General features: G+C 38.5%; 1 protein-coding gene and 1 non-coding gene across 3 annotated transcripts; one reads left to right on the top strand and one right to left on the bottom strand.

The window, feature by feature from the left end:
- The first annotated feature begins 28 nt into the window (after positions 1-28).
- On the top strand, positions 29-27,433 carry GABPB2 (GA binding protein transcription factor subunit beta 2). Of its 2 annotated transcripts, XM_043875577.1 has the most exons (9): positions 29-167; positions 4,277-4,416; positions 7,413-7,580; positions 8,124-8,318; positions 10,632-10,770; positions 16,094-16,210; positions 17,926-18,111; positions 21,783-21,913; positions 22,034-27,433. In XM_043875577.1, the coding sequence occupies exons 2-9, from the start codon at positions 4,303-4,305 to the stop codon at positions 22,331-22,333; spliced, it is 1,350 nt and encodes a 449-aa protein (XP_043731512.1). In that variant the 5' UTR covers positions 29-167; positions 4,277-4,302; the 3' UTR covers positions 22,334-27,433. The 2 variants fall into 2 exon arrangements, with proteins under 2 accessions (XP_043731512.1, XP_043731513.1); XM_043875578.1 differs by lacking the exon at positions 16,094-16,210.
- Positions 3,935-4,060, bottom strand: LOC122678609. The gene has a single exon (XR_006336258.1). It is a non-coding gene; the product is annotated as a U6atac minor spliceosomal RNA (small nuclear RNA).
- Positions 27,434-27,550: the final 117 nt, after the last annotated feature.

The following is a 27,550-nucleotide window of genomic DNA, read 5'->3' as shown; positions in this document are numbered from 1 at the left end:
TGCTGCCTCCATTTCTTCACGAGGGGGGGTTAAAGGCCCCCAAAATATGCATATGTGAAAAGGCCAAAAAGTAACCGTCATTGACAGGGAGTCTTAACTAGAAAAGGAAACAGGACCAAACTGGCGGGCTCGGTGAAAGCACAGCCGGCAGCGTCCCGGACGAGGAGGTGAGGGGGAAAAAGAGATGCGTGCGCTCGAGGGGGCGTCAGGGCTGGAAGGGAGACTGCCGTGAAAAGTTGCACCGCTTTCCAACTCGGCCCCAAACTTCTCGGTGCAGTCGAAGCGGCGCCCCTTCGCCAGAGCGGGGGCGGCTGAGGGAAGGAGAGGAAGGGGATGCTGCCGGGAGGAAGGGGAGGGGACTGGGAGGTGAAGAAGGGGGTGGGTGTAAGACCTGGGGCTGGGGAGCCGGACCGAGGGAAGCCAAGGCCACAGAGGTGACCACTAGGGGGCAGCGCGGCGCGCGGGCCGGGGGCTGCCCTCGAGGCTGAGACCCTAACTCCCTGTCCCTAGTGGATCCTTCTTGCAGAAAGACTGAACATCGCTGTAATAGAGGAGAAAAAGGATTCCCTAACTCTCTGATCCCAGGAATAGCCTAAAGATTATTAATGAGCTCAGTAATCTGAGCAAGAGCAGTGAGGGCTCCGCCTCCAGTTCTTGCACAGTTGTTTGTACAGCTGGCGGAGCAGTGGGGACGTGTGCAATAGAAAAAGGTCGTCAGATCATGGACTCTATTCCATTTCTCCTTCTCTAACCATTCTGCTTTTCTCACAGATTTTCTTGAGCCCGCAGACATCATCCCATTCTTCTCTCCCTTTCCAGAAGGACCTTTCTCTCTCATCTCTCTTTTTAAAATATCTGTGGAAAAGGACATTCTATGATTTACCTTCAGCAACTTAACATTTTTGGCCGTCTGAGACTGTATTTTCATTGTACCATTTGATCCACCCAGTCCACAAGAGATGTTCTTAAGCATCTATGTTCATATATGCTTTGGTAACAGTGAAAGAAGTGCCCCACCTAAATTTTTGTATCAACAAGTGTAACTACTCTCTTGTAATAGAGTACGTTGTTGTGAAGAGCTCAAGCACTTCATCAGTTATTAAAACACACTTACTGAAAATTCTTGTGTGTTCGTTTGGGAGGGGAAGTGGATGCCCTGTTATTTTATTCATCTCCACAATCCTGGAAGGCAAGTTAGATCAGTAGGGAAAGTGGAGGTACATTCACTAAGGGAAAATGTTTTCCTTTTGTTTTTAGTAATCAAGGGAGCTCAGAAGTACCTAGACTGTCTCTTATCCTTAGGCTGCATCTCTCATCTGGTGGTATATGGGAAAATGACACATAGTCCCCCCAAAATGCCATTATTTTTAAAATACATTTTACTTTTAACTTAAAAGCAAAGAGTGAGAATAAGGGGAGAAAAGAACCTTGAACACATATCTAGGAAACTTTTTTTTTTTCCTATCAAATGATTAATGCAACAGCCTATTCACATTCTGACCCCAAAGTTTAACTACAATTTATAATAAATAAGGTTTTTGGTGGCCTGTTTAAACAATGGGATGAAACATTTGGGTCACTTGTCATTTAGAGGTACTGATACACAGACTTATAAATATGATTATAGAAAAGTGATAAAAATTTACATATATATGAAGGCAGACTGTGGTGGACAAAATTGATAGCTCAAAAATATTTTGTTGGAGTTCAGGAGCTAAGGACACCAGTTGCAGTGGGATTAAAATCAACTTAATTAAAGGATCTTATTTTCCAGAAGTATCAGCTTCCCAGGAACGTGAATCAAACTATCTCCTTAAGCAGATACCTCAGCCTACAACTGAATATTTTTTTGTGGTAGAGACTACAGCTGAAATTTCAATATTAGGAAAATTTAATCTGCTGCATGTCAACATTTCTCAACATTCCTGTGTAGGACGTTCTTTCCCTTTGTGATCAGTTATCGTAGAGGTGTTTTGGGTTTTGTTTTGTTTTTCATATTTTGAGGGGGAGGTGGGGGAATGTGGTGTGTGACTTGAGGCAGGATCTTAGTTGCCTGACCAAGGATTGAACCCAGCCCCAGCAGTGATAGTGTCAAGTCCTAACCACTGGCCTACCAGGGAATTCCTATAGAAGTGTTTAGGGCTTGGTGATACACTTTTTATATATAGATATAACACATTGGCAGGCAGATTCTTAACCAATGGACCACCAGGGAAGTCCAGAGAAGTGTTTTAATAGCTTGTTCAGGTAATGGTGATTATTCTTCTGTGTTACACAAAAACCCATCAAGTGGAAATTTCTTAAAAGTTAGTTGCAATGAGGGATCTGAAACCATGTCAATGAATGTTTTATACTTGATTACCTTAAAACCCATTGATCTGCTTTCACTTTGACCCTTTTTACCTGAGCGTAATTTTGTGACCTATATGGGTCATTTGAAAATATTGGTTCACCAAATAATGCCCACATCCAAATGTTGATGTATTTTATACAATACTTAAAAATTACAGTTATTAGTATCACCTCTCATTTTATCAGAAAAGTGTATAGGGACTTCCTTGGTGGTCCAGTGGTTGAGAATTTGCCTGTCAGTACGGGAGACACGGGTTTGATTCCTGGTCCAGGAAGATTCCATATGCCACAGAGCAACTAAGACAAAAAAGTACAAGATGAAAGCAAATAGATAGTAAAAGTTAGATTTATCAAGAACAGCCATTTCCTCACTGGTTGGAAAATTTGTAATGCGTGATGATTATATACCATTCAGATAATTCTGCGTCCCATCCAGGAACTTCTCATTATCCTGTGCAACTCTGAATTTATACCCAGGCCCATTTCTAATTTACTTTACAACAACTATCAATTTAAATGGCCATTTTGGTTGCTTTTAAGACAGTTTCCATCATTTATTGCCTTTGATTTCATGTGTTTAACAGCAGCTTTTTTTTTTGGCTATGCTGGGTCTTCATTGCTACACTTGGGCTTTCTTCAGGTGTGCAGATGGGAGCTACTCTTTGTTGTGGTGCATGGGCTTCTCCTTGTGATGGCTTCTCCTGGGTGGCACAGGCTCCAAGGTGCTCCAGCCCACGGGTGGACGGGCTTAGCTGCTCCCCAGCCCGTGAAATCTTCCCAGATCCAGAGATTGAACCCATGTCCCCTGCACTGGCAGGCAGATTCTTATCCACTGCACCACCAGGAAAGTCCTCTTTTTTCTTACCCTAAATGACCGAGAGTTGACTGTATGCCTTTTACAAGGAAGGAAAAAACTCTTCTATTCAGATGCTTCTATTTTACTGTGAGCTTTCACAAAAATTTAATAATGCCCATATTAGTAAGTGAAAAACTGCAATGACTTTAGACACAACTGTACTTTTAAACAAAGTATATAATCTGGCTAAACTGATGACTTTAAAAAAAACTCTAGGTGTTGCTGAGACACTTCTGATAGGTGCAGTGACATGTCTGTTCATTTTTGAAAAAATGTCCTCCACGTACCCGAGTCTCAATATCCTTGCTTTGTCTATTCATTTTTTTTTCATGTAACACATTATTTCTACCCATGTTGTTTCGAAGGGATGTAATGCTGTTTTATTGAGTCCTTAAGCTAGAAAGGCAGCAATGTGTTTCATGTATTTTCTTTTTTTTTTTTTTCACTCCTTTACATTTTATTTTTTTTTTTATTTTTTATTTTTTAATTTTTTTATTAGTTGGAGCTAATTGCTTCACAACATTTCAGTGGGTTTTGTCATACATTGATATGAATCAGCCATAGATTTACACTTATTCCCCATCCTGATCCCCCCTCCCATCTCCCTCTCCACCCGATTCCTCTGGGTCTTCCCAGTGCACCAGGCCGGAGCACTTGTCTCATGCATCCCACCTGGGCTGGTGATCTGTTTCACCATAGATAGTATACATGCTGTTCTTTTGAAACAAAAAACAGTGGTTAGATGCCACGAAGTAGGTGGCAATGCCTTAACCGTATGCGTGTTGTCAGGCCCGAGAGCCTCTTCCATCCTTGTCAAGGGGAGTGCTAACCTTCTCTCCTTTCATACAACACTGTTTCATGTATTTTCAAAGTATTTTACTCGAGATTGAAAGTGAGGGAACTATGGTTTAGGGCCTGAAACTTTGCAAATACCTGACGGTTTGTATTGAAGTAGAAAAGAAGTGCCCTGTCAAATAGTCCACTTGAGAAGTATCTTACATATATTCTAATATAAGAGGTCTTCTAAAAACATTTTTACAGGCATCTTTCCTTGTGTTTGAGTTACAGCTTCCTGAAAATTTGTGTTCCTATGTATGAAGATGTCTTTGGTGGACTTAGGGAAGAGGTTGCTAGAAGCAGCAAGAAAAGGCCAAGATGATGAAGTGAGAACATTGATGGCAAATGGTGCCCCATTCACCACAGACTGGGTAAGCTTTCTTAATTATTCCCAGCGTGTGCTGTTAGCAGCCTTTTCCTTAAAGACTAAATAGTCTGAATTGATTTTTCTTTATTGTCTTTCTGCCTCAGTCTCCCCACAAGAGTTTCATCATCTTTATCTCATCTGAATATATGGTTTTCTTTTTCTTTTAGTTTTCCAAATTGAACGAATCTCCTGTGGATAGATAGGTGGTAATTGTAAAGTATTATATACTTGTAATTTTCTATAATGTTTTTTAGAGTATTTTCTAAAAGGTTTACTTCTCTCTGGAGTGTACTTGCATTATAGGCTTCTGTAATTAGCTAGAAATTAAACAAAATCAGTATACTAAGAGTACATTTCTAAACTAATAAACTCCTGGTTTCCTTTTCTCTAAAATGTCCTCATTAATAAGAAAGAGCCTAGCCATTTTGTTTCCTTTTTCACTGTTAAAAAACATTAAAGAGGAAGGTGTAATTTCATGAGTTCGAACAATCATCTTGGAGAGCAGAGTGTCAGAAGATGCAGGTCTAGGTTATAACGTGGGCTTGCTTAATATTCATAGATTTTGTTAGCATTGCCTAATTTTAACAATTCAATAAGCAGTGTCCTCTATTCTGAGGTGATTAATTCATAATTTTAGAGGCAAACACTTCACAAAAAGGAAGAAAGGAAACCCAGGAGATTAACATTTCTATAAATAGACTTGAAAAGCGCATTGCGAGTTAAATCCAGTCAGGCAGAGAGACTGAATATATGAAAAGCAAAGAATAAATGAAATAGGTTTTAAATTAAAGAGCATAACCCAAAGAAAAGGATAGATCTCTGACCCAAATGGATGCTGATAGATAACTCTGATAGTAACAAGATTTACTTTGAGATGATACAGGCTTGTTTATTGCTATGGACACACTATTGCTATCTTTTTTTTTTTTTTTGGCTCTTCATCTCATCAGTCTTTCTGCTTTGCTTTACTGTGGTAACAAACTTCAATTTCAACCAATTACATTTGCACCCTAAATTTCACATGTCACTTTCTAGTTTTTACACTTTTCTCAAGAATTGTTTTGAACCTGCCTACAGTTGTGCTCATCTCACACGCTAGTAAAGTAATGCTTAAAATTCTCCAAGCCAGGCTTCAGCAATACGTGAACCGTGAACTTCCAGATGTTCAAACTGGTTTTAGAAAAGGCAGAGGAACCAGAGATCAAATTGCCAACATCCACTGGATCATCGAAAAACTAGAGAGTTCCAGAAAAACATCTATTTCTGCTTTCCTGACTATGCCAAAGTCTTTGACTGTGTGGATCACAATAAACTGTGGAAAATTCTGAAAGAGATGGGAATACCAGACCACCTGACCTGCCTCTTGAGAAACCTGTATGCAGGTCAGGAAGTAACAGTTAGAACTGGACATGGAACAACAGACTGGTTCCAAATAGAAAAAAGAGTACGTCAAGCCTGTATATTGTCATCCTGCTTATTTAACTTATATGCAGAGTACATCATGAGAAACGCTGGGCTGGATGAAGCACAAGATGGAACCAAGATTGCTGGGAGAAATATGAATAACCTCAGACACCCAGATGACACCACTCTTATGGCAGAAAGTGAAGAAGAACTAAAGAGCCTCTTGATGAAAGTGAAAGAGGAGAGTGAAAAAATTGGCTTAAAGCTCAACATTCAGAAAACTAAGGTCATGGCATCCGGTCCCATCACTTCATGGCAAATAGATGGGGAAACAGTGGCTGACTTTATTTTTCTGGGCTCCAAAATCACTGCAGATGGTGATTGCAGCCATGAAATTAAAAGACGCTTACTCCTTGAAAGGAAAGTTATGACCAACCTAGACAACATATTAAAAAGCAGAGACATTACCTTGTCAACAAAGGTCTGTCTAGTCAAGGCTGTGGTTTTTTCCAGTGGTCATGTATGGATGTGAGAGTTGGACTATAAAGAAAGCTGATGGAGAAGGAAATGGCAACCCACTCCAGTATCCTTGCCTGGAAAATCTCATGGACACAGGAGCCTGGTGGGCTGCAGTCCATGGGGTCGCAAAGAGTCGGGCACGACTGAGCGACTAACGCTTACTTCAGGGGAAAAAGACGTTATTTAAGCAATTGAATATAGGATGAAAATAAGACATTTTTGTAATCATTTATGTGGATACCTCATTTGAATGAGAATTTCTCAAGTTCATTTAGAAGTCAACCTGTTTAATAAAGATCTTCCTTTAGGCTGAAATTTAAAAAGAAGTAAATAAAGCTGAGCACCGGGAAAAAAAAAAAAGCTGAGCGCCAAAGAATTGATACTTTTGAACTGTACTGTTGGAGAAGACTCTTGAGAGTCCCTTGGACTGCAAGGAGATCCAGCCAGTCCATCCTAAAGGAGATCAGTCCTGGGTGTTCATTGGTAGGACTGATGTTGAAGCTGAAACTCCAATACTTTGGCTTGATGTGAAGAGCTGACTCATTTGAAAAGACCCTGATCCTGGGAAAGATTGAGGGTAGGAGGAGAAGGGGACGACAGAGGATGAGATGGTTGGATGGCATCACCGACTCAATGGACATGGGTTTGGGTGGACTCCGGGAGTTGGTGATAGACAGGGAAGCCTGGTGTGCTGCAGTTCATGGGGTCGCAAAGAGTCGGACACGACTGAGCAACTGAACTGAGCTGATCCCTCCCCTTTGTTCCTAACTCAACATGCTCTCTTCTACTTTTTTAACCTTCTAAGCCCTGTTTAAAATCATACCCTTTATGGAATTTTACCTGTTAAGTCCACCTGACTTAAAGCCATTATACTTAGCACTTATTTAATTGATAGTATGTTTATTTGTCCATTAGTATATTAATTTTAATTAAATCATTTCTTCAGTTTATCTGCCCAGCCGATTCTCTCTCCAAGGACAGGAACCTAGGCTTCTCCTGTTCTTCATTTGTATCCCTCCAGTAATGATTTAGGACTGTGCACACAGTTGATATTAAATGAGTATTATTTCCCCACAGCTTGGAACATCACCCCTCCACCTTGCAGCCCAGTATGGTCATTATTCCACAGCAGAAGTGCTCCTTCGAGCAGGAGTTAGCAGGGATGCACGGACCAAAGTGGACAGGACCCCTTTGCACATGGCTGCAGCTGATGGACATGCACACATCGTGGAACTACTTGTTAGGGTAAAGCAAGAATAGTGGCGGGTCTATATTGTAAAAAAGACAAATAATCTTACTATTTTCTTACTTAAATAGGCATTAGGAAACTAGATTGGGAAAGATTAAATTTAGGACAGTTTATAGCATTGAGTTGTAGTTCTTTCAAGAGTCATCATAGCTATGAGCATCTTATTTTCTAATCTTTTGAAGGCTAAACAGACTATTGATTTTTCTTCATTCTTCTGCAGGTGTTCTTTGTTCTTATGCCTGTTTTTTCAGGCACTCAGCTCACCGTTAATAAATGCAACAAAAATCTGTTCTTTTCCCCTTCTCTCCCATCTGTTATAATTTTCCAGTGATGTCCTTAAAAGACCCTCTCATTTAAGGCATTGTGTCTGTCAGCATGCAGAAGGATTTTAGACATGTTTTTCCCTTTGATATTTCATAAACATTTCTAAATTTGAGTATGTGTAATCGATATTGAAATCCTCGGTATCTGGTGATGGGGTATTGCACCTGTGCTACTATAACCAGTATCTCTTTGAAAAAATTACTTTTTTATGACAGAATGGTGCAGATGTGAATGCCAAGGACATGCTGAAGATGACAGCTTTGCACTGGGCCACAGAGCACCACCATCGAGATGTTGTAGAGCTGCTTATCAAGTATGGAGCTGATGTCCATGCTTTCAGCAAGTTTGATAAATCTGCTTTCGACATAGCCCTGGAGAAGAACAATGCTGAGATTCTGGTCATCCTTCAGGTCCTATTCTTTTTATACCACCACAGTATACTTTAGCTGAAGTTAAGGATTTTTTGCAGAAGCTGAATCAAAACTGAGTTTTCTGTATCTTATCAAAGTAGTACTTTCATTATGTCTCAATCTTGTGATTGTCATTAGTATCTTAAAAAAAAAATTCCATAAAACTCTGAATTATTCTTGATGATTGAAGAGCAATGTTGTGACCAGTACAAAAATAAGATTTATGGGGCTTTAGAATTTTTTTTTCTCCATGAAAATTTCCCTTTTTAATTAAGCTTGACTTGGGATAATATGAAAAGCCTCTTTATGTTTTATGAACATACATCAACTGATGTGAGATAGAACATAGCTCTAAAGCATATTGAGTTGTAAGGAAACCATCTCAGAATTAAAAATCAGCTATGATGGGGACGACAGAGGATGAGATGGTTGGATGGCATCACCGACTCGATGGATATGAGTTTGAGTAAACTCCGGGAGTTGGTGATGGACAGGGAGGCCTGGTGTGCTATGATTCATGGGGTCTCAAAAAGTCAGACACTACTGAGCAACTGAACTGAACTGAACTGATGATGATATCATCCATTGATTTCTTAAGCCAGTATGTGTATATCAGGAAATAACAGGATGAGAGATACAGAGATTAATAGGGCATAGCCCTGTCCTTGAAGTGTTTACAGCATAATGAAGGTAAAGACAAAATATAAAGCAGTACAATACTATACTGATTTAACACTATGATGATAAACAGATACCTAGTAGGTGTTACGAGAGGGAGTTTTGATCATGCTTAAGGCAAAGATCAAAGTATATGTAGACTTTGAACTGAGTTTTGAAGGACCATTAGGCAGAGATGTGAGAAAATTATATTCTAAGCTAGAAAAAGCAAATCAAAGACACAGCGGTGTGAAAGGGGATGGAATGATCAGGAAAGAGTAAGTATTAATAGTTCTGTGCCTAGAGATTGGTCAAGGAAGCAGAGTTTGGGAGTGGCAGGAGCTAAGACTTGAAAAGCTGAGTTCTGAACAGAGCGGTGTTACATGGTGTGCAAGAGTGTGGACTATTTGTGGTGTTCCAATAAAAGCTTTTAAATATAGGATTAATATGAGATTTTTTTAAAAAGGTGATTGTTTGGAGTGTGGTACACAGACTTGAGAGAGAAGAAAATGCTGAAGAACCATATAGTAGTAGTAGTGTTAGTTGCTCAGTCATGTCTGACTTTTTGTGACCCCACAGATTGTAGCCCACCAGGCTCCTCTGTCTCCAGGATTCTCCAGGCAAGAATACTGGAGTGGATTGCCATTCCCTTCTCCAGAGGATCTTCCCAACCCAGTGATCAAATCTGTGTCTCCTGCATTGCAGGCGGATTCTTTACCGTCTAGTGACTTTCATTAGGCCAGGCAAGAGTCAATGAGGGCTAGAATTAGTGATAATGGAGGGTGGAAGGGGCTAGTTCAAGAAGGAATTTTATGGTAACCAGAGAATGTATAACCTGCTTCAGTTGAAACTCGTAGCAAACGGATAGTTGTGTGTTAAAAAAAAAAATAGCCATGTCTGCTGTATTTTCAGTGGTTTGTTTTTTTCTGATGTATGATTCCCTACAGACTGGTTACCCACTTCAGCTTTCAATTCCTTGTTTAGAGTGAGCACTGTTATAATTCGACTTTTTAAAGTAGTAATCATGTTTGTAGGAAACTACTTATGAAAATAAAAAAAGAAATAAAATAAAGGTAAGCATCTTCATACCGAAATTGTGCAGATATCCCTGAAAGCAAAAATGCAGTGTATGGAACTAGCCTTTAAAATCTGGCACTCATTTATTTGTTTGTTATATATTCTCTTAGGGATTTCTTCAGTGGCAGAATGGAATAAGTAGTTGGACAAAACTCTGGAGAATATTGTTCTCTGTAGATTCTCCGCAGGGATCTTCAGCTAGCACCATGTCTTGTACATAACTGATCATAGAATACTCGTGCTGGAAATTCCTTTTTAGGCTACTTTTATTTTTCAAATTAAAAACCAGTGTCCAGAGAGGTTAAGTGAATTGTCTAAAAGTTTTTGCAAATATACACCTTTTTTTTTTTTTTAAGGTAGAAATAATAGGGAAAGCAACCTAAGCTCTCTGTTGCCCTGGTCTGAGAAGAAAACAGTAGTGTTAACCAGAACTCTGAGGTCCCTAGGACATTGTGAGCTGGAACTAGTTCTGCTTGACAGAGCATTGATCAGGGGAGGGGGCATGGCTGTTCAGTAACTGTATAACTGAGGCTAGTTAGTAAGTATTCTTACTTTGAAATATCTTGTGTTGTTTTATAGGAAGCAATGCAGAATCAGGTGAATGCTAATCCGGAGAGAGCCAACCCTGTGACTATGGCTACCCCATTTATCTTCACGTCAGGAGAAGTTGTCAACTTCGCAAGCCTTGTTTCTTCAGCCAGCACCAAGACAACCTCAGGTGATGTTCTGATAATGTGACATTTATTTTAGACTTGAAATGAACTGAATTCAGGTTTTTTTTTTAATAAGATGAATAGATACTCTGTCTGATATCCCCTCCTTTATTAAAATATTCCCCAAATGGAAGATTTATAATAGATTTTAAAGCTAATGCTTTATTCTTTCTGGAGGAAGGGAAGATCATACTTTAGGATTATACATAAATGCTTAACTGTGTTAAAAGTAAAATATTCTACAGATTAATCTGTTGAAGGGTTATATCTGACCCCAAAATGAAAATATAAGGTGCTTTAATATGGTACTACTAAGGAAAATAGTTAAATATTTATAGTCTAAATCAGTAACAAATAAGAAAATAAACATAAATGGTTGTTGGATGCTGATATAAAAGAGGTAAGTATGGTTATTTGACTAAAGTTTAAGAGTCCTGATTTGTTCTTGAGAACATATAAAACAACAACATAGCAAAGAAAAGCACTTGATGTTGCTCTTTTGACATTTGTATGTGTTTGTTTTAATTTATTTATTTTTGGCTGCTCTGGGTCTTTGTTGCTCAGGCTTTCTCTAGTTGTGGCAAGTGGGGGCTACTCTTAGTCAGGTGCACAGGCTTCTCATTATGCTGGTTTCTCTTGTTGAGGATCACAGGCTCTAGGTGTGTGGGTGTCAGTACTTGCTGCATGTGGCTCAGTAGTTGCAGCTCATGGGCTCTAGAGCACTAGCTTAGTAGGCTTGGTTGCTCTGCAGCACGTGGGATCCTCCTGGACCCAGGATCAAACCCGCATCCCCTGCCTTGGCAGGCAGAGTCTTATCTACTGTACCACCAGTACACAGTACACAGTATTTATGTCTTAAATAAAAATAAAATATCGATCTAGAAAGGCGCAAATCTACTTTTGCCATACAGCAGAAACTAGTACAACATTGTATATCAACTATAATAAATTTTTTTAAATAAAAAGGAGCAAAAAGGAGCAAATCAAGTTTATTTTCAACATCTTCTTACAGATATTTGTTTTACAATGAGAGAAATTATGTCCTTGTTTAAATAAGTGTTCCTACTGACCTTTGGTTTCTTTTTCTGTTCCCGATTTTCATTTAAAAATTGGAACTGTATTCATAGTTGTTTGTAAAATATCAGAGGAAGATTTTGACTGATGTATTATTATTGAGAGGCAGTATAAACTAGAAAGAATACACATTATACAAATGTTTTTTGCATTCCAGAACTGCTTTCAAATACTGATTTATTAATTGACTAAGATACTTGACCTTAGAAATACTACTTACTTCCCTAAACCTTCTGTACTTATATATTAAATTAGAATATAATAATCTACTTCATGAGGTTGTGGTCAGACTGAGATTTTGTATTTCAGTACACATTTTATAGCAGGGTTTCAGTAATAGCTAATGTTGAATGAAAATGTAACTTCTCAGTGATTGACTCTCTCGTGCCCACAAGGGGGCAGTAGTGCCCTTCATTTTATAAGCTATCAACTGTCAATTAAAATTTCTGTGCTGCAGTTTTCAGCTGCATGATTCAAAAAGTTTAGCTTAAATATATGTATATATGTAATCAGAATATTCACAGCCATTTGGGTTTGTTGTGGTTCAGGACACACTGATTAGAGCAAGTGTTTTTTTAATTCAAAAGTTTTTAGAAGCCAATAAAGTAATATGTTTACAACATGGGCTAAAATTAAGTCTTTAGTCCAACTACTGAAATTCTCCAGACTCTTACTGGAATGATAAGCAACGTTGAAGACATTCAGCATAAAGATTCTTAGCCTTGGTTCTTGTGGACCTATATCATGCTTGTCATGTTGCTTCTGGCAAACCTACTCCTTTTTTCTCTTCTGTATGTTGACAGCAGCAAATTGAAATTGCTGAACCATCACATAATTAGAGCTGATCTCTCCAGTGTCATCCCACTCATGAAGCAGTTCTACCTAGTTGTTTCCATTTAGGGGATTGGCCTATCAGTGCAGATAAAAGAAAGGAGAAAAGTTCTCAGTCAAATTCAGGTTGTGTTGTTGAACTGGCTTTAAGGATTTTCTTTTCCTGAATGGTGGAGAAGCCCTCTTATTTCCCATCATCCAACAATATTTTTAGGAATTAACTGAAAATGGGCTTCCCTGGTGGTCCAGTGGTTAAGAATCTGCCTTGCAGTGCAAGCGACACCGATTCAGGAAGATCCTGCTTGCTGTGGAGCAGCTGAGCCTGTGCACCACAGCTACTGAGCCAGTGCGTTAGAGCCCAGGAGTCACGGCTGCTGAGCCCAAACACTGCAACTACTGAAGCCCACACACCTAGCGCCTATACTTGGAAACAAGGAAAACCACCACAGTAAGAAGCCTGTGCACTTCAACCAAGAGTAGCCCCCGCTTGCCGCAACTGGAGGAAAGCCCGAACACAACAGAAAAGACCCACCACAGCCAGAAAGAAAATAAATATATAAATCTTTTTTTTAAAAAAATAATTAACTGTAAGTATCCTAGGATTGTCATTTTGGTGGATATTTTTGATACCAAAATCCAAACTATAAAGATTGCTTTCAATTTTCCATTTGTGACTAAAGATATCAGTTATCATCAGTGCCACCATCAAACTGCAGTGACTGGAGAAGGCAGACTAACTTAAATATTAATCAGGGCAAAACAGAGTTATGAAGATAAATTTTCTTTTTCTGTAGAATCAGAAGATGCACTCCAGAGTCAAGTACAAATTGCCTTATATTGGTTCATAAAGAGTACAGGCTTTGGAATCTGACAATTAGGTTCTGATCTGGGCTCTTGACATTCACTAGCTGCATGACCCTGGGAAGATTACTTAATTTTTCTGAATCTTAGCAACTAAACCACCACCACCAGTTTTCACTGACTTGGTGAGACTGCCTAGCCAACCATAGCACATGCCCCTAAATCCTGATCTGAAGAGTTTATATAAGCCACATTCTGAGTAGGTAACAAATTGTCACTAACAATGCCATTTTCCTTCCAAAACAACAGCAGCCATGCACATTTCACTTTATTTGATGGGGGTCTTGTATTAAAATGAAGCAATTAGCATTATTTAACAATAAAGTACTTTATTTTCCCAGAACTCTCTGGGATAAGTCTAAAGAAATCATTTGTGTCATCTCTTTTCAGTTTCAACTTTTCAATTTAGTATTCTGTCAGAATACTAAACCTAATTTTTCACAAATGTTCTTTCTTCATCTTGTTATTGAAGAGAAGTTGGGCGAGTCATTATGTTTGAATCAGAGGGAGAACAAATACCCTTAGGTTGGAATCATCATGTGCTAAAAAGTTTATAATGCCTTTCTCATGAAGCAGTTCTACCCAAGTAGTCTTCTACTTCTTTAGCTTGGTGGCCTACCTGATTTGTCCTATTTGAACTTTAAATGTAACAGCCTTGTTTGTGTGTTTGTCTGTGTGTGTTTTAACTGTGATAAAATAATAGCAGTGTATTTTTTATTGTTAGTGACTTACTGTCACATATATTCCAACCTCCATGAGGGATGTATCTAAAACTTGCTTGTTCCTTGTTTGTTTCATTTGTGAGTTCTTATGTCAGCACTTGGTATGATAGTCTGAGTGATAAGAAAAACATGAACTAAGCAGGAAAATTAGAGTATAAGCTATAGCTAATCTTGCTCTTACAAGGTCATTAGATTGACACAAGCTCTTTCTAGAGGCCATACACTGTGTTTCACTAAGACCATTTGGTTCCTTGAGTATGAGAGAATTAAAATAAGGATATCATTATTTTCTCCACCCTTATCTTCACTCCCACAGTCATCATCCAAAAGCTTTGAAAGTATTTTACAGATAATTGACTTTTTTTAAGGTATATTATTGGGAAAACAAAAAGTAAGAGTACATTTAGGGCTTCCCTGGTGGTTCGGAAGTACAGTGTCTGCCTGCCAATGCAGGAGATACAGGTTTGTACATGGCACAGAGTAAGCCCATGCCCCACAACTAATTGAGCCTGTGCTCTCGAGCCCAGGAATTGCAGCTATGGAAGCCTTCATGCCCTAGAGCCCATGCTCCACAACAAGAGAAGCCAATGCCCCACAACTAGAGAGTAGCCCCTGCTCCCTGAAACCAGAAAAAAAACCTATGTAGTAATGAACACCCAGCACAGCCAAAATAAATAAAATTAACTAATTATTTTTTTAAAAAAAGAAGATAAGTGTATCAGTCCATTTCATCCAGGAGACAAAATTATGTGTGGTATAGTTTAATTATACATAGTTTTATTATACATATGTAATAAATACTTATATCTATACAATAAATATATATTATAAATATATAATTTATAAACTTCAAAAGACTTGTTAGTAACAATGGATAACTATTAAGAGGTGAGGAGAACTCTAAAGAATATAGGAATAGCCAGTATGGGGAGCAGTCACTTCTATGTGATAAAACTTAATCTCCTGCCAGATGACAGGAAATATTTATAGGATTCAGCTTCAGTATCACAAGGCATGGCAAAGAAGGGTGGATTTGGAGCCAAGTGGCAATTAATTTGCAACTGATACAATAAGTTATCTCTGAAATTATATTGAAAGACTTGGGGAAATGCAGTTCATGTTATAAAAGTTGGATTTATGCAAAACTGTTGAGTAATACTTTTGGTTCATAAAATTAGGCATGTCTGTTGCCAGATCTAATGCACTTCCCTCTTGGAACTTAGCTGTAAGTATATCACATAGATAGAGGAAAAGGTTATGAACGAAGTTTTTTTAAATAGCATATCGTGACATAACTAAGTAATTGTTATTTTTTAGCATCAATTAATTGTACTATCCTTTATCATTCAAAATGTGAGACTTCAGGTTTTTACCTATCCTTGCCCTTGAGGTCAGGCCTAGTCTTCTCACCTCTCTAGCTGGTGAACAAAAGAGGCGTGACTGACTGAAGCCCAGGAGGGGCCTGTTCCCTCACCACTGCCTGGCTTGGGGTGAGGCGGCTCTGTAAGTACTGCCTGCTGCCAAGACAGCTCTGTACCGCCAGCCTTGGGAGTCGTTGGAACTCTTGGTGTGTTAGCTGCTGATGCTCAGCCTTGACAGTGCCAAGAGAATGATCAGATGAAGAGAATGTAATGGCCCTATACCAAGCATATTATCTTAATCCACTTTAAAGGGAAAACTTTAAACCTTAAGAGTTTTAACACCATGATAATCGGTTTATAGAACTTTGTATTAGGAAGCAAGATTAAGGAAAAGCTGAGATTTTGATTTAATAAGCCATTTTAGTTCATCTCTATTTATTCTCTCCACTGGACCTCATTTGCCTTTTTTACCAAAATAGGTGACCCCCATGCCTCCTCAACAGTACACTTCTCAAATTCTACCACCTCAGTGCTGGCCACTCTTGCAGCTCTTGCTGAGGCATCAGCTCCCCTCTCCAACTCACACAGAGCCACAGGTAGGTAAGGGATATCTGCTGGGTGAATCACCATTTCTTCTTTTGTTTTCAACTCCCCAGCAGATTTAATTTCCATGAAATGTTAAAGAATTATGGTTAGAGACAAATAAGATAAAGGGATGTAGAGTCACTGAGCATCAGAACGAAAAATCACTAAGTGATACAATCAGTCAGCTGAATAATGTCAGAGAATGAGTAAGTTACTCCTTTGTATTCTTGCAGCTTCAAGTTTGTTTGCACTGACTCAAGTTACATCAGATGAAATGTTTAGTCTTATATAGCAGAGTTTTGGAAATACTCTATGTTGTGTTTTGACTGATACTATCATAGAATTATTCAAAATAGCAGCCTAGATATTTTGTATTAAAGCATCAAAATACATGGGACTGCTACCTCACTCGTTGTTACATCCTGTGTACCCCAGGTTGGCGTGCTTCATTTCACTGGAGATGTTATTTTGGCATTCCCAGTGGATTTGTGGAGATAAATCCTGTATAGTGCCCTTCTGATTTTAAAACAGAAAGGTTTCATGTCCCTTACCCAGAGCTAGTGACCTCCAGGGAAAAGGTTTAAGACTTCATATAGGTAGGAGGCAAATAGTTATAGATAGGGGTAAATAGTCATCTAGGAATCTTTCCGGAGCCCTCTGGCAATCTGCTCCATCATAAATGAAAGCAGATTGTTGATTTCTTTCTGTCATAGACATTTGGATGCTGAGAACATTCCTCCAATTCTATTTTTCCAACTGGTAGCAATCATAAAGATCTCTACTCAGATGCGTGTGAATGAGCAGCATGGCAGAGGAAAAAGGAACGTATTAAACTTGTGCCTGTTAACTCTTCTAATTTGCTCTTTGATGTTGGATAAATCATTTGACTTCTTCAGGTCTGCCTCCTCATCTCTGACATGGTAGTTGGATTAGATTATCTATCAGGGTCCTTTCAGCTCTAACATTTAACTGTTCTTTGCTTCTAAGAGGTGTGAGTGCTCTATTACCATTGAACTGCCTGAACGCATCTCATATGGATAGTCCCTACCCCTAATGCAAACTTCTCCTTGTGACTCTTTAGATACAGAAATTTCATAGTAGTAGGAACTGTTTCCCCTAATAGTTACTGGGGATATTGACTAACCAAAGTGAAAATCTTTATTCAACATGATACATGTAAAGTTCTTATTAATAGAAAGGTGCCTGGCCCATAGTAAATAGTGTTCGTTGCTATTTATGTTGTTGTTGATCAGTCAGATGGGAGAAGCCACCTGTTTTTGTTTATCAAACTTCTTCAGTGTTTTGACTTCTTGACATGTTATTTTGTTAGTTCTCTATTAAATGCCTTTATTTCTTATAGAAATAGGTCTACTCTAATTTATAGTTATATTTCTAGGCTCTATAGATTTACTTAGACTTTCAAGATACTTCCTGAAAAGGAGTCCTAAGGTCAAGTATGTTGGGGAAATTCAGCATATCTTATTTTCTATTAGAGAGTCACAGTGCTCATTTGTCCATTAGGGTCTCTGATACTTACTACAAAATAAAAACAAAAATTTAAGCATATTTAAACCAACATTTTGAAAATGTATTTGTACATAGAACCCATCTTTCTAATGTATTTCAAGCTTTTCTATTCCTGATATTATCAATTTCAAGGAGGCTGAAATTACTCTACTCCTATCTTTTTAAGCTGTAATTTTATATTTACTTTTTTCATCTCTAGCTAATTCAGAAGAAATCATAGAGGGAAATTCTGTTGATTCATCAATCCAGCAAGTGGTGGGGAGTGGAGGCCAGAGAGTCATCACCATAGTGACCGATGGAGTCCCTCTGAGTAATATCCAAACTGCAATCCCTGCTGGAGGCATTGGCCAGCCGTTTATTGTGACTGTGCAAGATGGACAGCAAGGTGAGTTGTCCATGTGGACAGTTGCTTATTAAAAGATATTTTAGACGCTCAACACACCTCTAAAAACGAAGCATTAGGGCAAGGTAGGGGGAAATGGGAGAATGCCAGATCCCAGATGGGGCAAAGAAGCTGTGAAAAAGAAAAAAAAAACCCAAAACCGGTCAAATTCTCCTAGTATATACATAAAATATGTGAGTAAAACCAATAACCTGATAGAAAAAAGAGCAAGTATTGCAAACTAGTAGTTCACAGAAAATACTGATGGTTCTTAAAAATAGGAAAATTTATTTCATTTATGGCAAGAGAAATATAAATACTGCACCGATATACCATTAAAGCACCATGCTATCAAGGGAATGGGGAAACAGGCACTCTTATAAATCACTGGTAAGAGTGTGAATGCATCCTCTGAAGAGCAAATTATCAATATGTATCAGTATTGAAGCTGCACATACCTTCTGGTTAATAAGTTATTTTTCTATGAATTTATATTCACACACACAGAAATGACCTATATACTAAGTTACTTGTTACAGCATTATTTGTAATCATCATATTAAAAAGAACCTAAGTAGAAGTCATTAAGGAACTGGATAAATAAATTATGGTATACCCTACTCATGCAATGGAATACTATGCAGCTATTAAAAACAGTGAGGAGGATTCTTACATACCAGTATGGTCTGATCTCCAAAATACCTTAAGTGACAAGAGCAAGATGCAGGCAGTGTGTAGAGTATGCTACATTGTATTTTTTTTTTTTTGCTACATTGTATTTTTTAAAGGGATAAATTTATATGTATATTTGTTAATATATTTGTAGACTTAGACTATCTCTGGAGGAACATTCAGAAATAACATTTAACATTGGTTCCCTTCTGGCAGGGCACCTTGGCAGATGAGAAGCTTTTCAGTGTATATGCTTTTATAGCTTTTAATCTATGAACCATCTGAATGTATTAGTTATTAAAACATACTTAAGTGAAATTTTTTTGAAAAAAAGAGACACTAACATTACAACTTCATTCCTCAGAAATACTAGAGGTTGAAAAAGGAGGGTTGGTATCATTGCCTTTTGTGTCATCAGCAATTTGAGTTGGCCTAAATAATTATGAGGATTTTGTAATTTTTAAATTATTTGAATTGATGGATCTTTGCAGTATGGGAAGAAAGAGTATGAATTAAACCTTTATAATCCAAGTTATATCATAAGTTCTTGGAATTTTATTTGGAAATATACTGCTGATGTTTTTGTGGACATTATCATTTAAAGTTTGGGAGAGCTCACAGAGTAGGTGAGAGACTACTTGTAATGGAATTAAGTAAATGAGAATGGAGTTTTTGGGTTTTTTGTTTTTTTAAGATCGGAGTTGTTTTAAGGGAAAAAAGTAAAAATTTAAGGTCCTCCAGCTTGCGGGATCTTAGTTCCCTGACCAGGGATTGAACCCGTGCCCCTTGCATTGGGAGCATAGAGTTTTAACCACCGGACCACTGGGGAAAGTCCTAGGGGGAAAAAAAATTTTCGAAGTTTTGCCTGGATAAACTGCACTACTTCTTTACAGATGCATTTAACCAGGCTCAAAGAAGGAAAGCCAAAATTTTGTGGATTAACTGTAAGAAATTTTAAATTCCAGACAAAACTTCAGTTTCCACTTAGCAGATATCTAAGCTGCTTTCTACTGCTATCAATTGATGCTATCAATTTTTGCTTTAAACAAAAATCATAATGGATCCTAAAACCTAAATATAATTTTAACTTTTTATTTTGAGATAATTGTACATGTAATTGTACATGATAATTCATGTACAGTTGTAAGAAATAATATAGAAAGATCCCATATATCTATCACTCAGTTTCCCAAAGTGATAACATTTTGGATAATAATACAAATATTTTGTACTATTTTGTGCATGTGTGCTAAGTCACTTCAGTCGTAATTCAACTCTTTGCGACTCCACAGACTGTAGCCCACCATGCTCCTCTGTCCATGGGATTCTCCAGGCAAGAATGCTGGTGTGGGTTGCCATTCCCTTCTCCAGGGGATCTTCCATATCCAGGGATTGAACCCATGTCACTTAGGTCTGCTGCGTTGGCAGGCAGGTTCTTTACCACTAGTGCCACTTGGGAATCCTATTGTACTATTTTGTATAATATACAAATAGTGCAATATTACAGACAGGAAATTTATCTTGGTACAATCCACCAACCTTATTGAGATTTTTTGCAGTTTTCTCTGCCTTCATTTGCGTTTGTGTTCTGTGCAGTTTACTGTATAAGCACCAGCACAGTTGAGATAGAAAGCAATTCCATCACGGGGACTCCTTGTGCTACTCTATATCTATTGCCACTTCCCTTCCCACCCCGTTCCTAACCATTGGCGACCACTAATTCATCTGTTCTCTATCATTATGCTTTTGTCATTTCAAGAATGTTACAGAAATGGAATCATATAGTATATAGCTTTTTGCAATAGGGTTTTTTTTTCTCAGCATAATTCCCTTAAGGTCTATCCAAGTTGATGTTTGTGTCAGTAGTTCATTTCTTTTTATTGCTGAGTAGTATTCCATGGTATGGATGTTCCATAGTTTATTTAATCACTTAACTACTTAAGTTGTCTACAGCTTTTGGCTATATATGAATAAAGCTGTTATGACTCATCATGTACAGGCTTTATAGGAACATAAATTTTCAGTTTTCTGGGGTAAATGTCCAAAAGTACAATTTCCGGGTCATATGGTAAATACATGTTCAGTTTTGTAAAAAAAAAATTTTTCTATAGTGACTATACCATTTTACATTTTCACCAGCAATTTATGAATAATCCAGTTTCTCCACATTCTTGCCAGAATTGGGTGTTGGGTGTTATCACTATTTTTAAAATTTTAGCCGTTCTGATAGGTGTGCAGTACATCTTGTGTGTTGTGTGTTGACCCTTTTCTCACTTATCTATGAGAAGAGAAATAGTTAAATTAGACATAGCTGATGGTAAACTGCTTTCATGAAAGTTTTCTTAAAATTCTTATTTAAGACATTAGACCTACTTTAGATAAGTTATTCCTGCAGATTGTAAGCTGAGTGGTCACAGCGTCTTTTATATAAAAGCTTCAGACTTGGGTCTTAACTGCATGGCTTCCAAAGCTACAAATCATTGCCCTTCCTTTCTGAAGTCGCCTTTATTTTTCTGTTTTTAAAAAAATGTGTATTTGGCTCTGGGTCTCAGTTGTGACACCTAGGGTCTTCATTACATCATGCAAGATATTTAGTTGTGGTGTACGATCTCTCTAGTTGTAGCATGCAGGCTTAGTGATTGCGACGTGCAGGCTCCAGAGCACACAGGCTTCAGTAGCTGCCACATGTGGGCTTAGTTTCTCCAGGTCATGTGGGATCTTAGTGTCCTAAGGAGAGCTCAAACCTGCATCCCCTGCATTGTGAGAAGGATTCTTAACCACCAGGGAAGTCGATCTGAAGTCTTCTTAGTGCCTCTCATCCTTTCGGTTTCTCTCTACAAAGCCATGCCTTACCTGTTGATTCTAAAATCTGAAGAGATATGATTCTAAAATCCGAAGATATCAGAGAATATGTTTTAGTTTGCTTTCTGATTCAAAGTAAGCAAAATCTCTTTGTTTTACTATGTATTCATCACCTCCAATTGGTGTCCTTTGGCTTATAGTTCTAACTGTACCTGCTGGTCAGGTTGCAGAGGAGACTGTCATTGAGGAAGAGGCAGAAGAAGCAGAGAAATTGCCACTGACTAAGAAACCAAGGATAGAAGAGATGACAAACAGTGTGGAAGAAAGCAAGGTATGTTTTTAACAGTGGTGGAGAGAAGGCAAAGACTCAAAAGCCAGACTTCTCAAGGCCTGAACCCTTCTCTTTTTGTCTGCTCTTAGGAGTCCTTACCTGTGTGGTTTACTTTTATAGGAAGGCACTGAAAGAGAGCTCCTTCAGCAGCAACTCCAGGAGGCGAATCGGAGAGCCCAGGAATACCGACACCAGCTTCTAAAGAAAGAGCAGGAGGCAGAACAATACCGCCTCAAACTAGAGGCCATGGCCCGACAACAGCCCAATGGAGTTGATTTTGCCATGGTTGAAGAGGTGGCTGAGGTAGATGCTGTAGTAGTCACAGAGGGGGAGATGGAAGAGAGAGAGACAGAAGTGACTGGGGCAGTAGGGACCACAGAGCCTCATACTGGAGTTTCCATGGAAACTGTTTCAACTTAATGTGCAAGGGCCACAACTTGTACTGTGTCCATCTTTTTCCTCTTTAAAAAAAAATACAGAGGACAAACATTGTGTAAATATTAAGAATGTCCTAAAGAAGAAAATTATAGCAGGGTACAATGCTATAGGCTACAACTTGGGCTCAGGAAAGCTCTCTGTGCAACTGGAAACTTCAAAGCCAAATTTAAGGAACACGTCTTCTGAGGGTCCAAAATAATAAGGACCAGATTTCTCAGCTCACATCATTGCTTGAAGCATAGTGGTAAAAGAAAGGTGGATGTTATGGACTGATTGTTTTTTAAATAACTGACTTTCCATCAGAAGATTTTGAAATAATATTTCTAATATGGACATACATACCCAGAGCCTTTAATAGTTGTACCATCAAGTGACCTGAAACTTTGCCTTAGATTTATGATGTGTACCCATTAGGGAAGAAACCTAATTGGGAGGAGGGATTAGATGTAAGCTTTGGGGGAGACAAATATATTCTGCTTCCAAAGGAACAGGCAGGCACTCCCCACTATCCTGAGTTAATTTCACTGAGAAGAAATCACCTAAGTGAATTTGCATCCATTGTGTGTCCATAGCCCAGATGCCAGTTTAAGAAACTAAAATAAAATTTTTAAAAACTGGAAAAGAAAGAAAACTTGTTGATGTGGGAGAAGTGTATGTAGATCCCAAATCCTCCAGCTGCACCTCTGCGATGCTGGAAAGTGGCCACAATAGAGACTCGTGGGGTTAGGAAACAGTCTGGTCTCGAGATACCAACTTTGCTCTGGCTAGATTTTATGAAATTGCAATGAGGAGGGTAGTCTGTTGTCAGAACAACTTGCTTCCAAACATTTATTTATGTAATATCAAGCTTTAATATGAACTTTTTAACTTTATAAAATTTTGTTGAGTTTGCTAAGTGTGCCTTTCTGTGGAACTTACATGGTATCCACTCATGTGCAAGAAAAGACAGGAGGAGAGATGAAGGCTGAGGATGTTGTATTTTTAATCCATCTGATTTGGGCTGAGTACACTGTTATTTTCTTAAGGTCAGGTCTTGTGTGGAGCTTTTGTGCTTTATAGGTGCTCAGTGTTGGCAGAGGGGATAAGGACAACCAGTGCCATAACATAAGGAACCAAAGATTCTGGCCAGATCTTTGTCACCTTACTCTCTTCTCTCCCACCATGCCTGCTACTTTTGCCTAGACACTTTAGAAAGTGTTTCATTGCTGGGATTTCTTGGAGTTTTTTTTTTTTTTTTTTTAAAGAATGGGAATATGGGTGGAGAGAGAGAGAGGTTGTGGAGAGGTCATCATCCTGGACTTGCCTTGTTATAAATTAGAAGCAACCAGAGAGAGACGTGAAGGACAGGGAAGCCTGGTGTGCTGCAGTCCACAGGGTCGCAAAGAGTCGGACACGACTGAGCAGACTGAACAAGAGGGAGATGTGCCAAGTAAACAGTTGAATGACTGTTTAGAATAAGATTTTCTTAATTAGCGATCATGGGGAAAACATGTATTTTTAATTTGGAATAAAATGTGACAGTTAACAGGGTTCTGTTTACTTTGATTAGTGAAGTAATTTGCTGCAGTTTTCCAGAGGTGCAGAATCATTTAGGGCTCAAAATAGACTGTAAACATAACTCCCCAAACCAAATTTGACAAAAGTGAAAAGAAAAGTGAAAGTGAAGTCACTCAGTCATGTCTGACTCTTTGCAACCCAGTGGACTGTAGCCTACCAGGCTCCTCCATCCATAGGATTCTCCAGGCAAGAATACTGGAGTGGGTTGCCATTTCCTTCTCCTGGGGGTCTTCCCGACCCAGGGATCCAACTCGGGTCTTCTGCATTGCAGGCAGACACTTTACCCTCTGAGCCACCAAGGAAGCCCCAAAAGAATTGTCTGTTAGAGGCTTGTAGACAAAAATATCAGTTTTGAAATGAATTTTGGCTCTGGGCCACCTTAGCTAGGTTTTCTCCATGGACCAAGTACTGAGCACTTTCCAGATAATCAGAGATTAGTCTGCACCTTTGGGGATGGTGGAGAAATTCAGTAGAACAGCCTAGGTATGGGTGAGTGTAAAATGGTGGTATCTGCTGTCAAATCGTTCTGTTTCTATTTGCAATGTTTTTCCTTTCTCTGAGTCCCTTTGTGAATCAGGTGCTAACAGTAAGCTGCTATTGTGTTCCATTTCAGAGCTTTAGCTTAACTATAGAGGGACCAAGTGTTACTTTAGATGTGTTTTGTGTGTTTTCTTGGTGTATATATTGACTTTAGTTCCTTGTTTTTTGGTTTGTTTGGTTTTTTTTTTTCTTTCCTGTTAAGGGGGTGGAGGTTAACTCTGCAGAAAATATCTACATCCAACCAGCTACCTTAGTGCTGATTCCATCCAGCACTCCCTTCTGAGTATACAGAGCCCCTACTGTTTGAAGGAACTGTTTAGAGGTTCTTATTCTTTTTCTGTAAAATCCTATCATTCCCACCCAGAAAAATATCTCATATAGCCCAAGTCATTTTTGATGATGGGGTCTCTGAGACAGGGAGTTTAAGGAGGGGTTGGGTTAGGGAGAGAGAGAAGGGCAGTGTTTGGAAAGAAGTGGGTACTAAAAGAGCATTTGTTTTTTTTTACCTGGAATAGACATTTTGCATTCCAGAGAAGGAAAATAGGATTTGATCTCTAGTGGTATTGCCATAGAGAGAATGGTAGGTCAGGATCCCTTGAAGCAGTTAATATTATTAACGACATTATTGGCAGTACCGTTATATGATTTTGCATATTTTTCTGGATCAACCTTGGAAGTTGGGAAAATGTTGCTAGGTCTTCTGGGTTTGGGGAATGCAACTGGTCTATTGGTAAGGTTGGATTACAGAGACTCAAATAACAGACAGGTGGTTCAGAGGTGGTACTTGAGCAGGAAAAACCTGAAACCTAGGATGACTGCTTATTTTAAAATAAAGCTGCTTTAATAGTATCAGTATTAATATAGAAATTTTAGACCCTACATTTACATTATGGTTTTAAGCTTCCCCCTAAATAAGAGAAAGAAATAAATCTTAGTATTTCTGTTCTTGTTCCCGGCTTCAGGGAAATTACTTACAAATATATAGATGGACATTCCCTTCCTATCACTACCTCTGTGGGATCTCTTAATTATAATGCCATAGTTGAGGTCTCTTACTTGAAGTATGAGAGAACTTGGCTTTAGGTTTTCTGTATTTTGAACTCAGCACCTTAAAATATTTTCTTTTTTCTCTGTCATATCTGTTTCATTATTTTTGGCTTTGCCTCGCCCTCTTTTTCAGCCTTAGCATTGCTTTATTAAGATTTTTGTGTCTGCTCAGTAATACTAGAAATCTGTGGCATACAAAATGACTTTCCTTTCTCTCTTTATATTGCTGTAAAAGAAATGAATTTACCAGAAGGCTCTCCGGTTGAAGTTAGGTATTTTGTGACCAGTGCATTTTTTTTAACACCCCTTTGCTGCATGTATATTATTGTGTATGTTTATAAATACATATGAATTTTCCCACTTTTCTCTTTGTTTTGAGGTCCAATTCTAAAAGTACCTGGTAAAAGCTGGAAATATTTTTTATTTCATCAAACACTTTAGAGAGGGTTTCTTTCAATTCATTAAAGGGACTGAGGAAGAAAAAGCATTACTTTGGCCCTTTTCTGAGAGGCACACTCAACAGGCAGTAATGAGAAACCTGAGGAGTAAGGCCCTCGGGAGAGCCAGTACCTAGCTTTGCAGAGATTTCTTTAGCATATAGTGTGATGACATCATGTAAACTGAAAGCTTCAGAGCAGAGTCGAGGGTAGAACTGGAGCTGCCTTTCCACAGAGCAAGCCTCCTTTCCACTCCTGTGGCAGCTGTTTTGACTGACATTTGCATAATTTCTTATACTTCTGAATAGGAAAGAAACTCTAGATAAAGGTCCGTGGCAGAAGCAGCAGACATTCTATACATCTGCTTTTCCAGTTTAGACACTTCATCCTTTTAAGAAAAGATCATTTTGAGAAATTTCTGTGGCTCTGTCCTAACAAACAACATCATGGATCCCCAGAACTAGAAATCTTGAGGAATATAGAGAACTATTCCCAGAAGTTTAATCCTGAATGGCAATCAGTCTTTGTCCAGATTTATTGGAGAATGGCCTTCTATTCTCTGCTCCATGTGTATACATCTCTGTATGGCCAGAAAAGGAGCTTTAGAATGGAATACAAGCCAAGCATACCTGTGTGCTGCTCTAGGCTCTTATCTATTTCCATTTTATGTTTTCGCCTTCTGAGTTAGTATTCTATTTCCTGTGCCAACATATTTACCAAGAGACAGGAGCAAGAAGGATGTGAATTCAATTTAAGTAGCTTTGAACCTCTGGTACTGCCTTTTTTTTTTTTTTAAGCCTCTTTAAGATTAGGAGGTGGAGTGATATCCCAAGATTGTACTACAGAGCAGTTTGGCTTGTTAATGGCAGGAAATTGTGATTCCCTGTCTCTCTCTCCTCCCCTTCCCCTCTAACTACTTCTGCTTCTGTGACCCCATTGTTCTTATCTCATTGAGCCTTTCCCAGGCACTGGAACTTAATTAGTAGGTCATTTCTAATCTATGGGCCTTGTCTTTCCTCTTTCTATTCCCTGCCTTCCCCACCACATATTTTCTGTTTATTAAGTGGTTTATTCTTAATTCTGAGAATTAATCTAGGTCATGCTCTATATCCTGTGCTTCCTCATTGGTTTCAGGCATCTTGTTTTATCAGCAGTAATAATAACAGCTCCCTTCTCTGGCTTTGCCCTGTGTACTGTCCTTCTGCCAAGGCCACTTGTGTTAGGCCAGAGAAAGGGTAGGTGGGGTGCTTAGCTTCTCAAAACAGCTTCAGTTTTACAAGTTGTCTGACAGCTTTATGTACAGTACATTTTAGGAAAACAAATCTACTTCTCTTATTTAGGATTTTAATAAAATAGGGTTTGAATCTGATGAGCAAGTTCATGTGTGTGTGTGAGCATTTATGTGTATGTACACCTATACAAATCTATATTATATATACAATTTTTGTACTATCATTTAAAATAAAAAGATATTTCTTAATAAAATGTCAAAGTCTTACCATTTCAAGTGTCACTGAAATTTTTTCCATCTCCTGAGCAAAAATTATATCTATTCCCTAGTCCCAGATAAACCTTAAGAGCAAGTTTTCCCTATCCAACTGAGCTAATGAGAGTGGAA

The sequence above is a fragment of the Cervus elaphus genome, chromosome 20, assembly GCF_910594005.1.
Source record: "Cervus elaphus chromosome 20, mCerEla1.1, whole genome shotgun sequence".
In the NCBI taxonomy this organism is placed as follows: domain Eukaryota; kingdom Metazoa; phylum Chordata; class Mammalia; order Artiodactyla; family Cervidae; genus Cervus; species Cervus elaphus.
The sequence above is the reverse complement of the archived record's forward strand: the minus strand, read 5'-3'. Positions and strand labels throughout refer to the sequence as shown.

Excerpts from the sequence above, each read along its gene's own strand:
- GABPB2 (XM_043875577.1), top strand. The coding sequence starts at position 4,303 with ATGAAGATGTCTTTGGTGGACTTAGGGAAGAGGTTGCTAGAAGCAGCA. Across the intron at positions 7,581-8,123 it reads TCGTGGAACTACTTGTTAGG|AATGGTGCAGATGTGAATGC; the intron begins GTAAAGCAAGAA and ends TTTTTATGACAG. Across the intron at positions 16,211-17,925 it reads CAACTCACACAGAGCCACAG|CTAATTCAGAAGAAATCATA; the intron begins GTAGGTAAGGGA and ends TTTCATCTCTAG.